The sequence below is a fragment of the Hyla sarda genome, chromosome 5 (genome assembly GCF_029499605.1).
Source record: "Hyla sarda isolate aHylSar1 chromosome 5, aHylSar1.hap1, whole genome shotgun sequence".
NCBI classification, from domain to species: Eukaryota; Metazoa; Chordata; class Amphibia; order Anura; family Hylidae; genus Hyla; species Hyla sarda.
Genome location: NC_079193.1, coordinates 258,536,990 through 258,550,460, shown reverse-complemented (window position 1 = coordinate 258,550,460; position 13,471 = coordinate 258,536,990). Strand labels below are relative to the sequence as shown.

Sequence of the window (13,471 nt, the reverse complement as noted above, 5' to 3'; positions counted from 1 at the left end):
TATGTGACATTAATACAGGAAACCATTTGTATTTTTTTTAAGTGCACCACTGAACAAGTGGCACTGTGAAGGGTTGGGGCCAGCGCACGTGTGCCATGCATGGAAGAATAGGAGTGACTAAAAAAATAGAGAAACAAACATGGCCGCACATCTACAACTTGTACTATGATCTAATTGCTTCTCAGCATAATTGGGGGGAAAAAAAGATCAGGTTGTTAGTGTACTTTTTGATCGAAACGTGTAAGCCCATTTCATATTTTTTTTGCATACTTTGGGTACCTTAGTAGTAATGAAGCATCATTTAAATGTGACAGCCTACCCGAGTATTGTTGCTGACCATGTCCATCCCTTTATGACCACAGTGTAGCCATCTTCTAAAGACTACTTTCAGCTGGATAATCCAAGTCACAAGGTTCACATAACAACGGTTTCCTTACACATTCTGGATGAGCGCAATGGTGGGTGGGTGCGCAATGGCAGACGGGACCCCCGTGATCATACATCTTTGGATAGGGGATAAGATGGCTGCATTCACATCTCGGTTTCACACTACGGGTGCGGGATCCGGCTGGGGTATGGGAGCGCACGGTTTGCCCCTCCCCCAGCCGGATCCCGCACCCGTAGTGTGAACCAGCGCTAAACTCCATTCACTTTAATGAGCCGACTAGAGTCAAAAGGTGACTCCGGTCGGCTCATTTTTGACCCGTATCCAGTTTTGTGACCGGACCTAAAACCGTAGTATACGGTATTAAAGTGAGTGGAGTTCAGCGCTGGTCCGGCTGGGGTATGGGAGCGCACAATTTGCCTCTCTCCCAGAGGCACCCGTAGTGTAAAACCGAGATGGGAATGCAGCCTTAGGGCCAGAGTACCCCTTTAAGTTCATGTCCCAACTGAAGATATCCTGAATTGTCAAACACACTATAGGCCCAAATATGTCTGGAACAGGAGGGAATATAAAAAACTGTAAGACCATGTTCACACGGCGGAATTTTTGCAGAATATTTGTTCGGAAAATTTCTGGCGTATATTACGCAAACAGCAGGCACCAGCAGAGCATGCCAGCACTAGCACCGCTCAGAATAGTGGCGTCTCCATAGAGGCAATGCCTTTCTGAGTTGATTCCGCCAAAATAATTAACTTTCTGCAAAATTCGCTCAGAAAAGCATTCGATCTATCGGTGTATATATACGGCAGATGTTTCTTCCGTGGAAATTCCGCCGTGCGCAGCAAAATCCCATTAAAAACAATGGAACTCTACCGGGGTGGAAATTCTGCTGTTTAAAAGAAGAAGCTTAAATGAAATCCTCTTTAGGGTAGGGTCACACTGAACGATCCACAGCGTATTTTATGCTGCGGATCTGCCAATGACGGACCCTACAGTGTGCCTCCAGCTGTGCCTGCTCGTAGTGGCAATCCACTGCTACGAGCAGACACAAAGGCCCAGATTTATCAAACTTAGTCAAACTGTGGGCAAATCACTATATTTTCTCTCACACCGTTTGATAAATCTGGACCAAAGAGTTCTGCGAGTCTCCTCGCGCATGTGCAGTGTACTCGCACACATCATGGCTGCTCTCGGCCTAGCTCAGGGAGCAAGGGGAGCGATGTCTGCGAGTACACTGCGCATGCGCATGGTGACCTGCAGATCACTGTGCGTCTGCTCAAAGCAGATTGTTGATACGAGCAGACAGACACAGCTGGAGGCACACTGTAGATCCATTCCGTGTGACCCTACCCTAAAAGAGTATGACCTTGCCTGATGTAGTCAGTATTTTTAGGTTCTCTTTGATATCTGCCATAACTTATCTTCTTCATAGCAATGGTTAAAATCACTTTGGCTATTGCTAGCCAACTATATCAGTGTTAAGGTGGTAATAGTTATTTTATTACAAACCATGTGTAGCTTTAACATTATTTGACTTTTACAAATGTGACTAATTGTATTCTGTATTATCAAAAAGTACATATCACGAGAAAAAAAACCTGGAAGATATGGAAAAAAAATGTATGCACTATATTTAACTTATACAGTATTTATTGACTGTGAACTGGCTTGTAAACACAAAATTACCATCAAATCATAAAAAAGCATGAATTCTTCATTAACAGATAAAAACTCCCATTTTTACATTTACAGGCCTTGTAGGGCAGTTTATGTCTGATTCATATATAGTACATACAATTGTAAATACATACAATACAAAGAGAAACCCAATCACATAATTTAAGAATGATTATCCTGGGCAGACAAGACTATCTTACACGGAAGGTCATATGTGTAGAAAATCAGTATGTACAGTCATTCATATCCTTCCACCTACCTCTATGACAGCTAGTGACGGCAGTTTTAAACAATGTGACTCAAACTAGTACGAAAATGCTATATTGTAACAATCTCATTATACCAAAACCTTATAGCTAGAAACAGTAAAGTGCTGTTGCTGAGTCAAAAATTAAAGGGGTACTCCGGTGAAAAACTTTTTTTTTTTTTTTTTAAATCAACTGGTGCCAGAAAGTTAAACAGATTTGAAAATTACTTCTATTAAAAAACTTAATCCTTCCTGTACTTATTAGCTGCTGAATACTACAGTGGAAATTCTTTTCCGTTTGGAACACAGAGCTGTCTGCTGTCATCATGAGCACAGTGTTCTCTGCTGACATCTCTGTCCATTTTGGGAACTGTCCAGAACAGCATATGTTTGCTATGGGGATTTCCTTTTACTCTGGACAGTTCCTAAAATGGACAGAGATGTCAGCAGAAAGCACTGTGGTCATGATGTCAGCAGACAGCTCTGTGTTTCAAACAGAAAAGAATTTCCACTGTAGTATTCAGCAGCTAATAAGTACAGAAAGAATTAAGATTTTTTTAACAGAAGTAATTTACAAATCTGTTTAACTTTCTGGCAACAGTTGATTTAAAAAAAAAAAAAAAAAAGTTTTTCACCGGAGTACCCCTTTAAACCCAGACAAATATATGTCATTTATAGCTTTCCTGAATGTCATATCTTTTACTTTGTTGCTTAAAATGACAGCATCATGGCAGCTGTATAATGTAGAAACCAACATATTATTAAAGAATCCCACCGGAACCAATAGGACAAAACTTACAGTGTGTTGTTTTATGGTTGCAACCCAACCGTCTCCCAGAGCTGGGCAGCAGGACATTTTAAAATAATGTAATGTATGTGTTTTTAAAGATGGACAAAGCTTCCCTATGTGATCTACAGTGATCCCTCAACTTACAATGGCCTCAACATACAATGATCTTTTCTTTGATACAATGTATGGACAATTTAGATCTGCATAACCTGTCAATGGCTGGAAGAACTGACCAATCAGAATGGGCATTCACTGGTAAAACCCCTGTATTACTGAAGCGTATGCACTGACTGGTGTTTGGTAGCGCCCCCTACAGTACAGGGAGGTATTACATGTTCTGTATACTTTACCTGTACCAGGGTTACCTGCTCCTTTGGACACCAGGTGAGGGCGACTCCATGTTACTTTTTTAGGACATTGGGGGAGATTTATCCAAACCTGTCCAGAGGTTGCTGAGTTGCCCATAGCAACCAATCAGATTGCTACTTTCATTTTTCAGAGGCCTTTTAAAAAATGAAGGAAGAAATCTGATTGGTTGCTATGGGGAAGCTTTTCCTTTGCACATGTTTTGATAAATCTCCCCCATTGCGTGTACTGTACAGGACCCTGAAGAATCTCCTTTCCTCTACATAGACCAGTGTTTCCCAACTAGGGTGCCTCCAGCTGTTGCAAAATTACAACTCCCAGCATGCCCGGACAGCCTTTGGCTGTCCGGGCATGCTGGGAGTTGTAGTTTTGCAAAAGCTGGAGGCACCCTAGTTGGGAAACATTGACCTAGACAGTGATTTACAGCTCCCAGCAGATCTTTCTTACTTTTATATGTAAGGATTTGCTTTATCTGTATTAGTTATCTACTTATTTTTCTTTAATCCTCACTTTTTCCTATTTTTGGATGATATTTTGGTGCCTTTAGAACCAATTACCAGGTTTCCATAGAGTTCTGGTCTCAACATACAATGGTTTCAACATACAATGGTCATCCTGGAACCAATTCATATTTAACTTGAGGGACTACTGTACATAAATCTTACTTCGCATATATATATATATATATATATATATATATATATATATATATATTTATTTATTTTTATAGGAGAAGAGAGAATTCTGCTTTCATGAGACGTCTGTTAAAGGGGTACTTCCATGCTGACAACTTATCCCCTATCTAAAGGATAGGGGATAAGTTGGCTGATCGCGCGGGGTCCCGCCACTGAGGACCCCCGCGATCTCGTACACAGCACCCCGCTCTCATCAGACCCCGGAGCGATGTTCGCTCCGGCTCTGATGACTGCCGATCACGGGGCCGGAGTATCTTGATGTCATGTCTCCGCCCCCGTGTGACGTCACGCTCCGCCCCTCAATGTAAGTCTATGGCAGGGGGCGAGACAGCTGTCTCGCCGCATGCCATAGACTTGCATTGAGGGGCGGAGCGTGACGTCACACGGGGCGGAGCGTGACGTCACACGGGGCGGAGCTGTGACTTCACGATCATCGGCCCCGTCATCAGACCCGGAGCGGATGTTTGCTCTGGGGCCTGATGAGAGCGGGGTACTGCGTGCGAGATAGGGGATAAGTTGTCAGCATGGTAGTACCCCTTTAAGATACATTCACACACAGCAGATGCATGGAAATGTATACCCCATGCCAGTAAATGTGTGAGATGAAGCTTCTCTGCATCTAAAACTGGAATATAGAAGGAAATAAAACGAAAAATTTCGAAGGTATGCCTTAGACTAGTGCTGCGGATTTCTCCAACCAAAAAAAGTTATAATGCTGATTGGTTGATAAAGAATCCAGGACAAATTTGATAAATTTGTTTTATATTCATTCAATAAATCCAGAATTGTTGATATTTTCTTATTCAATGATATAATTACCTGAAGTAAACAAAAGACAATGCTTCTCGGAGGAAGGCCGGGGTCCTAAAGTTGTGTATTTTTGCATGCACACATTGGACCTGGTGATGACCTATAGTGATCTAAATGTATAATGGATGGGACTGACAGGCCAAATGCTGAGTAAGTATAGTTAACATTTTTATATTATTTTACATTCACATTTATTAAATGTACATAGATTAATGCAGCTATTTTAAGGCATTTCATATATTACAACCAGCATTTATTGTCGTGAGTTGTTTAACCTAGAAAAATAAAAAACATATATGTTGGTTTTAAAGGAGAACTCCAGCAAAAATTAATTGATCCATTATTCACAGGATAGAGGATAAGTAGCTAATGGTGGAGGGTCCAACAGCTTGGACCCTCTCGATCTCTGGGACGGGACCCCTACTCTCTCAGTGAGAAGCACGTGTTGTCTACCAGTAGATGCTCCATTCATTTCTATGGGAGCGCGGATGATGCCCAAGTTCTGTACTCAAATCTCTTTGTTGCTCCCATAGAAATGAATGGAGTGCATACCATCTGAGTCATCTCAGTGAGGAGCGCGTGTTGTCTACCAGTATTATCCAAACCCTAGGGCCGTAGCCCAGGGTGCAAAACACCTCTTATTATTCCCCTTATAAAATATAACTATTATTATGTTCAATGAATAAAAGGTAATCCCAGAAAAAACCTGATTTAAAAATATAATGTGTTGAGGGGGATAATTTCAGTACAAGTGGGATCTAAAGACCTCCACGCTAAAAGGTTCTGCAGCAACCTATAATCCACTCTCAAACTACGGCCCTAGGGTTTGGATAATAGTTGAAGTTGGCCTTTTGTGCCCCTTAGCGGGTCAATTTAGTTTTGTTTTTTTCTACCAGTAGACGCTCCATTCATTTCTATGGGAGCGCCGATGATGCCCAAGTTCTATACTTGAATCTCTTTGGCTCTCCCATAGAAATGAATGGAGTGCATACCATCTGAGTGATTTCAGTGAGGAGCACGTGTTGTCTACCAGTAGACCCTCCATTCATTTCTATGGGAGCGCCGATGATGCCCAAGTTCTGTACTTGAATCTCTTTGGCGCTCCCATAGAAATCTGCAGAACGCGTTCCTCTCTGAGTGCCGGGTCCTGTTACGGAAATCATGGGGGTCCCAGCAGTCAGACCGCCTACTATCAGCTGTGGATAGGGGATTAATGTTTGATTTGATGGATTTCTCCTTAAAGTAAAAGCCTAGAAATGTTAAAATCGCTGCCTTAAGAAATCACAATATGATTATATTACAGAGTTATTAATGATCACATTGCTGGATTATTAAAACAGATTATCTGATCCAGACAGTGTTTTATGTAAGAAAACCATAATGAGCCAATTTTAGTAATATAATGGCCCAAAGAGGCAAAACTGGATTTTTCTTCATGGACGGATCTTGATTTTTAGATTATATATTTTAAATATGTAAACTATAAAGTTTATATATTCAAAATATATTTTAATGTAGTAACTCCATAAAAACATCAATAAAAAAAGATTGTCATATACAGAATGGTGATGAAGATCCCTCAAGCTGCTGCTTCACATCGCTGGCTGAACAAAACTTCAACTATACTTGGGTCAGCAAGAGTCGAAATATCTCCCAAATCCTTCTCATTCCGGGCAATCTGCCTCAGGACTCTCCGCATAATTTTACCTAAAAAAAAAATAAAGAATAGCTATTATGATATAACATTTATACTGGCATCTATTGCCCTCACCTTTATACATTGTGTCTGTGTATCAACCCTATTAGTTACATTATATATTTATTAATTGGTTACTAACCAATGTATATTACAACTACTTGTAGCACCTTCATTTCATATATTAATGTGTAGAGAATTTATCTATTTCCTTACAAAAATGTATATGAAGTGTAGATACTTTTTTTATATTAGCATCTATGTTAAATTCATCCAGTCAGGTGTGCGTTGCAGCAATGATATATTTATCATACATATTTTTTGGGCACTCCGATCTTATTTTTAGCTGTGTCTCAATGTGTGTTTAGGTTTATAGCTAATTAGTTTGTGTATACATTTTCCATAGCACATGATTTTGTGTTTATATTTCTTCAAGGATTCGGTGGGGTTGGTGTTGTGTTTTCATTGTGTTCCCCTTATTTTATTTATTTATAAAACATTTTTGTAAACTGAAATACAGCCAGTGCTGTGCGGTCACATTCGGCCGCAAGACACAGTTTTCTTCACATCACCCAATACCAGATCTGCTGACTTGTGTTTTTTTATTGACAATACCTTTAAAGTGGCCTATAAGACTTCTCCTACTATGGACCTTTTACATCATCATTCATCCAATGTCTGTGTTATAGTAGGCCATTTGTGCAATCCACAGAAAAAGAAGTTTGATTTAGACATGCGCCATATACCATGTAATCATTGGGGCCGAAACTGGTTGCCATCATTTGCCTGTGATCACACCTCAGCAGGTGGGGCAAGACTCTTCCTATGTCACTGTCTGCAGCCAGTCAGCTTCACGGCGTCACTGCACCTGCATTCTGGCCAACAGGGTCAAATGCTGCTGTGCCAGGGTAAGGTGTCCAGCAATGATCCTCTCCACATTGCGTTCCAGGCTATTACATTGGCTCAGTTATGATTTGAAACAGACACTTCAGGGGCTGCATACAGTGATATAGGAAGTTCCTTGCCTGTCAATCATGCCTGCTGAGGTGTGATCACAGGAAAAGAGCGGTGACTAGTTTTGGCCAAAATGACTACTTGGTGGTCATTTGGCGCGTGGCTGAATGAAAGTACTTTTTCTGTGGATTGTACAAATGGCCTGCTATAATACAAAAGTTGTAGTAATGATGATATAAATGCCCATGCCGGAGCCTGAGCAGTCTTATAGGGTAAAACGTGGTTACAAGTTCCCTTTAAAGCAGTCGAACACTTACTTACTTTGAAGGCTACTTTAAACACTTACTAAATAAGAAAACACCGATATGGAGAAGGGCCTTTAAATTTTAATTATCTGTAAATTTAGCTGTAATGACCGGTGTCAGGCGGCTGCTGTCAAGGCAAATACTATCATGGGGTGCATCAAAAGGGGCATAGATGCACATAAAGAAGAGAGGGTTCTACCACTGTACAAGTGTCTAGTCTGACCACATATGGAATACTGTACAGGTTTGACAGGACGGGAAAGACTCCGTAGAGCAGGTTCTATGGTAGCCAACCAGATCATCTTTTAACAATGCTGTTAAATAAGGTACAGATCCTAAATAAATAGCCATAGGCTGCATTCACATTATGTTTCCGAGATCAGGTATGTAGACTGTTCCGGTGACAGGGTGAAATATGGGTGAGTCTATTGTTTACTGATATTTGATTTATTGATTGATTTATGCAATAGGAGTTGCTGGGAGGACGTTTGTCCCTAGAATAAAGTGTATTTAACTCCATGTTTACATTGTAATAGTGCAATACTGGGCATAGAGCAATACTGTTTTCCTCCCATCCTCTTACCCACTTTTGCTACTATATATTATATCTTTTTCTGACTATTATGTATCATTGAGATTACACCATCCAGCCCCACCAATATGTGTTTTTAATGTCCTGATGTTCCCTGTGTTTAGATGATAATTTGGTAATAATAAAGTTTTTTCAAATGCATCAGTAGCAAATGCTCTTTTTTCTTAAAAGTGTTAATAGGTTATAAATGAGATATACTGAGAGACAGATCACTTTAAGACCCTAGGCAGTAATTACAATGATGAAATCATTAAAGGGGTATTCCGGGCAAAAACATCTTATTCCCTATTGAAAGGATAGGGGATAAGATGTCTGATCGCGGGGGGCCCGCCGCTGGGACCCCCCGCGATCTCCCTGCAGCAGCCCGCATTATATGCGTAGCTGCGTCTGCAGTTTCGGAAACTGCCGGGCTACAGAGATGGGGACGTGACGTCAAACTACGCCCCCTCCATTAATTTCTATGGGAGGGGGCGTTGCGGCCTTAGACACGAATGGAGGGGGCGTGGCGTGACGTCACTTTCCCGTCTCGGAAGCCCGGCAGTTTCCGAAACTGCAGATGCAGCTATGCATAGAATGCGGGCTGCTGCAGGGAGATCACGGGGGTTCCCAGCGGAGGGCCCCTCACGATCAGACATCTTATACCCTATCCTTTCGATAGGGGATAAGATGTTTTTGCCCAGAATACCCCTTTAAAGTAATAATGGGATTGACATGCTGTATGTGTTTTATCTGTTTAATATAAGACAGATTTATTGTAGATACTTTCTTCTACTTAGAAATATCATATTTCATGGTGACAACTTATACTGAAAAAATCCTAGGAAGTAAGGGAGTTATTACAGTGATAAAGCTATAACCATAGTCTCTAGAAAAAGATAACCAATAACCTTTGCATGTATGAGTACCCAGATAATGCATAATATATTGCAGAAAATATTCTACTGTAATTGTTCTTTGTCACTAATGATTAACTTGATGAATCGGTGTGATTGTGTCATTCAGTAAGGATCGATGCCATGTGTTAGCGATTCCTATGTGACCTCCCCTGCTTCTGCACATTTATAGCTTAGGTAACGTATACCAGGGGTTACATTTATAGCTTAGGTAACATATACCAGGGGTTTTACCTGATCGTGTCTTTGGCAATCCCGGAGCATTCTGTATAAAATCAGGAGTTGCTATTGGTCCTATTTTCTCCCGAACTGCAAATAATGAGATGAAAAACATTTTCTTAATTCACATGTATAATACAAAAATCCATTTTATAAACACAGAATCAGTGAAATAAAATAACAACTGAGTTTAGGAAATAAGAACAGACAAAAAGGAATAAGATAAATAAAATAATGGATTAAAAAAAACTTCTACTCCGATTGTTCCCTGGGTAGCTGCGCTCAATGGCAGAATTTGAACACAAAGTATATTACCAAGTGTTAGCTCTTCATGTTTAGATCAGTACAAGACATGGATTTGTTGGCATCCAGTCAAAATAGGATGCCAGGGTCTCCATCCACAGACAGGTACTGACCACATTATCTCCAATAGCCTGAAAGGAGTCAGCTAGTGACTAGGTTAGCGCCGTTTTCCTATCAGTAATTTTAACTCTGACCATAAGGCACAACAAACCATGCTTTATGGTGAGTGAAAAAAAAATTCTGTATGTCTGAAAAATAACCCAAACGTAGTCCTTAGCTTACTCCGTTTGGGCCATTAAAGTAGATAGCCCCTGTATCGGCTCAAGCACAGATACATTGAGATCTTGTTTTGACAGGATGCTGAACTATGTGTGCCTCAGAAGGCACAATCCTAAAGTGAAGGCACTCTTATATTGCAAAGTTAATGTTGTACATACCTAAGGCTAGGTTTCCACACAGGTTTTTTCTGCCATTTTTTGGAAAACTGCCACAGTAGTTTTTAAGCCAAAGTCAGAAGTGGATCCATAAGGGAGAAGTGTAAGTCCGTCCTTTATATGTCCTATTCCTTTTGAATACACTTCTGGCTTTGGCTCAAAAACTGCAGTGGCAGTATTCCAAAAACAGCCTGAAAAAATGTGTGGAAACTGAGCTTAAAGGGGTACTCCGGCCCTAAGACATCTTATCCCCTATCCAAAGGATAGGGGATAATATGTCTGTTCGGGGGGGTCCCGCTGCTGGGGACCCCACAATCTCTCATGCAGCACCCACCAGTCTCATCTACACAAAGCGATGTTCGCTCCATGTCTGAAGCCTCAGGACCACAGGGCCGGAGTATCGTGACCGCACGACTCCAACCCCTCGTAATGTCACGATACTACGGCCTCATAGTCATGAGGCTTCAGACATGGAGCGATCATCATTTTGTGCAGCTTAGACAGGTGGGTGCTGCATGAGAGATTGCGGCGGTCCCCCCGCAACCAGATATCTTATCCCCTATCCTTTGGATATAGGATAAGATGTCTTAGGGCCGGAGTACCCCTTTTAAGGGCTCGTTCACACAAGCAGATTTTCCGCAGCTTATCTTCTGATTTTTATTTTCTGCTGATTATTTTCTGCTGTTTATTTTATCATTGACTTACCAGCAAAAAATAAGCAGCAGAAAAAAAAGCTGTAGAAAATAGGCTGCAGAAAATAAGCAGCTGAATCTCTTTACTTTTGCATATTTTGGGTCAGTTGATGCTTTTTTCCCCCCTAAAACACATGATGCTCTAGGTGTTAGTAATGGAGCACAAATTTTTTTTTTCTATTAAAAAAAATGTGGGAATGTGTCACTTTTTTCACATTCTTGAAGCGAAAATCCTAAATTACATAATTGCAATAACAAACACACCACAAAAAAAAAAACACTTAAAACGTACTTGGAAATGCTATTCAGGGAAAAACGTACTAAATAATAAGTAAAGTGAAAAAAAAAAAAATGCTGGCATTTTTCCGAGCTAATATATGCCAAAAAATTTGTGTGTGTGTAAAGGAGGCCTAAAAAGGTGCTATCTTAAAGAGAAGAGTAGTTACAGCCACAAGGTCTACCAGCAGAAGACACCACCAGGGGCGAGGGTGGTCTGATCGCCTACAATACTGTATGACAGGGGAAGCCGTTCCACTCCTGAAACTGCGACTCATGGATTTTCGGTCATCACATTTAAACTTCTTATAGACATGGCTGAATGTGGAACCACCAGTAATATCAACTATAAAAGAACAAATAAGGAAAATTGCAAAATGACTGGATGGGTCGTATAATATAATCTTACCTTGTTTTTTAAGTTCGTCTGCAATCAGCTCTGTAAACTTCTTCCCATCTTTTAAGATTACAAAGCAGTAAAGACATTCCCCTTTCACAGTGTGCGGACGGCTGACCACCGCCGCCTCCACTACTGCAGGGTGCTCCGCCAGGGCAGACTCCACCTCCGCTGTGCTTAGCAGGTGACCTACAGGAATAATATAGGGTAACTATACAGCAGAATTACTGAAAATAGTTAATTCAAGTGATGAAAAACCAAAATAATACATGTAATGGCACTGACTAGAGGGGATTACAGCAAGTATAGGAACTAAAGACTGATTAAAATGAGTTACATAAAGTAGCTACAAGGTGATTTAATGTTCTTGTCTAGAGATGAGCGAACTTACAGTAAATTCGATTCGTCACGAACTTCTCGGCTCGGCGGTTGCTGACTTTTCCTGCATAAATGAGTTCAGCTTTCAGGTGCTCCCGTGGGCTGGAAAAGGTGGATACAGTCCTAGGAGACTCTTTCCTAGTAATGTATCCACCTTTTCCAGCCCACCGGAGCACCTGAAAGCTGAACTAATTTACGCAGGAAAAGACATCAACTGCCGAGCCGAGAAGTTCGTGACGAATCGAATTTACTGTAAGTTCGCTCATCTCTATTCTTGTCCTTTGAAGAACAGCTTCCATGCCACTGCACAAAGTACTGCTAATAGGTGACAAGCAGATTTGTGAATCTAGGTTCTGATGCCAACATGAATTATACAGTGATGTTCAGGAATCGGTACAACAGATATGTGAGTGTTACATGTACCAATTTGTAGTTTTGGAATTAATATAGATGTCAAGATATTTATACACATGTTCGACTGCATTTTAATATCACAATATAGGAAAGGTGTTCAATGAATGTAATTGGAGTTTATCATTGAAGACAGAGGGCAGCAATAACTCTTACAGTAAGATGTAGTGGAGGACTTTACCCCATCAGAGTACAGAGCCATAATGGCGCTCCCATAGAGGTGCACAGGGCCTCCTCGGTGTTGTATAGTTTCATCAATGCTGTATGTATGGAGGGTATTGTATAAAGTACTGTTTTAACCACTGCTGTGCCTAATGGTGATAAGGTAGCAGGCCTGGCCTAACATATTTATGTACGGCAGCAAACATAGTCTTAAAAGGGTACTACCGTGGAAAACTTTTTTTTTTTAATCAACTGGTGCCAGAAAGTTAAACAGATTTGTAAATTACTTCTATTAAAATATCTTAATCCTTCCAGTACTTATCAGCTTCTGTATACTACAGAGGAAATGTTTATCTTTTTGGATTTCTCTTATGTCACGATCACAGTGCTCTCTGCTGACCTCTGCTGTCCATCTTAGGAACTGTCCAGAGCAGCATATGTTTGCTATGAGGATTTTCTCCTGCTCTGGAAAGTTCCTAAAATGAACAGCAGAGGTCAGCAGAGAGCACTGTGGTCATGAAATAAGAGAAATCCAAAAAGATAAACATTTCCTCTGTAGTATACAGAAGCTGATAAGTACTGGAAGGATTAAGATTTTTGAATAAAAGTAATTTACAAATCTGTCTAACTTTACCAGTTGATAAAAAAAAAAAAAAGTTTTCCACGGTAGTACCCCTTTAATCATTGTAGGTGTAATAAAGCATTTTTTTTGTTGCTGGTAATTTGTAGGAGCACCAAATTTATTAAATGGTCACAGAGCATTTGATACATTTTGTGCAGGTCACATTT

General features: G+C 40.6%; 1 protein-coding gene across 2 annotated transcripts in view; it reads right to left on the bottom strand.

Moving 5' to 3' along the window:
- Positions 1-2,906: 2,906 nt before the first annotated feature.
- Positions 2,907-13,471, bottom strand: part of LOC130273971 (acetyl-coenzyme A synthetase, cytoplasmic-like) — a 77,602-nt gene continuing 67,037 nt past the window's right edge. Inside the window, exons 16-19 of one of the 2 annotated variants that reach the window (XR_008844187.1) lie at positions 11,744-11,920; positions 9,645-9,719; positions 3,874-6,677; positions 2,907-3,756 (exon numbers count right to left, since the gene is read on the bottom strand). Coding sequence is in view for 1 of the 2 variants with exons in the window: in XM_056521584.1 (XP_056377559.1) it covers positions 6,550-6,677; positions 9,645-9,719; positions 11,744-11,920 (380 nt within the window). In the remaining variant the exon portion in view is untranslated. Of the gene's footprint in view, positions 3,757-3,841; positions 6,678-9,644; positions 9,720-11,743; positions 11,921-13,471 lie in introns of those variants that run through there. The other variant, XM_056521584.1, reaches the window with a different exon arrangement.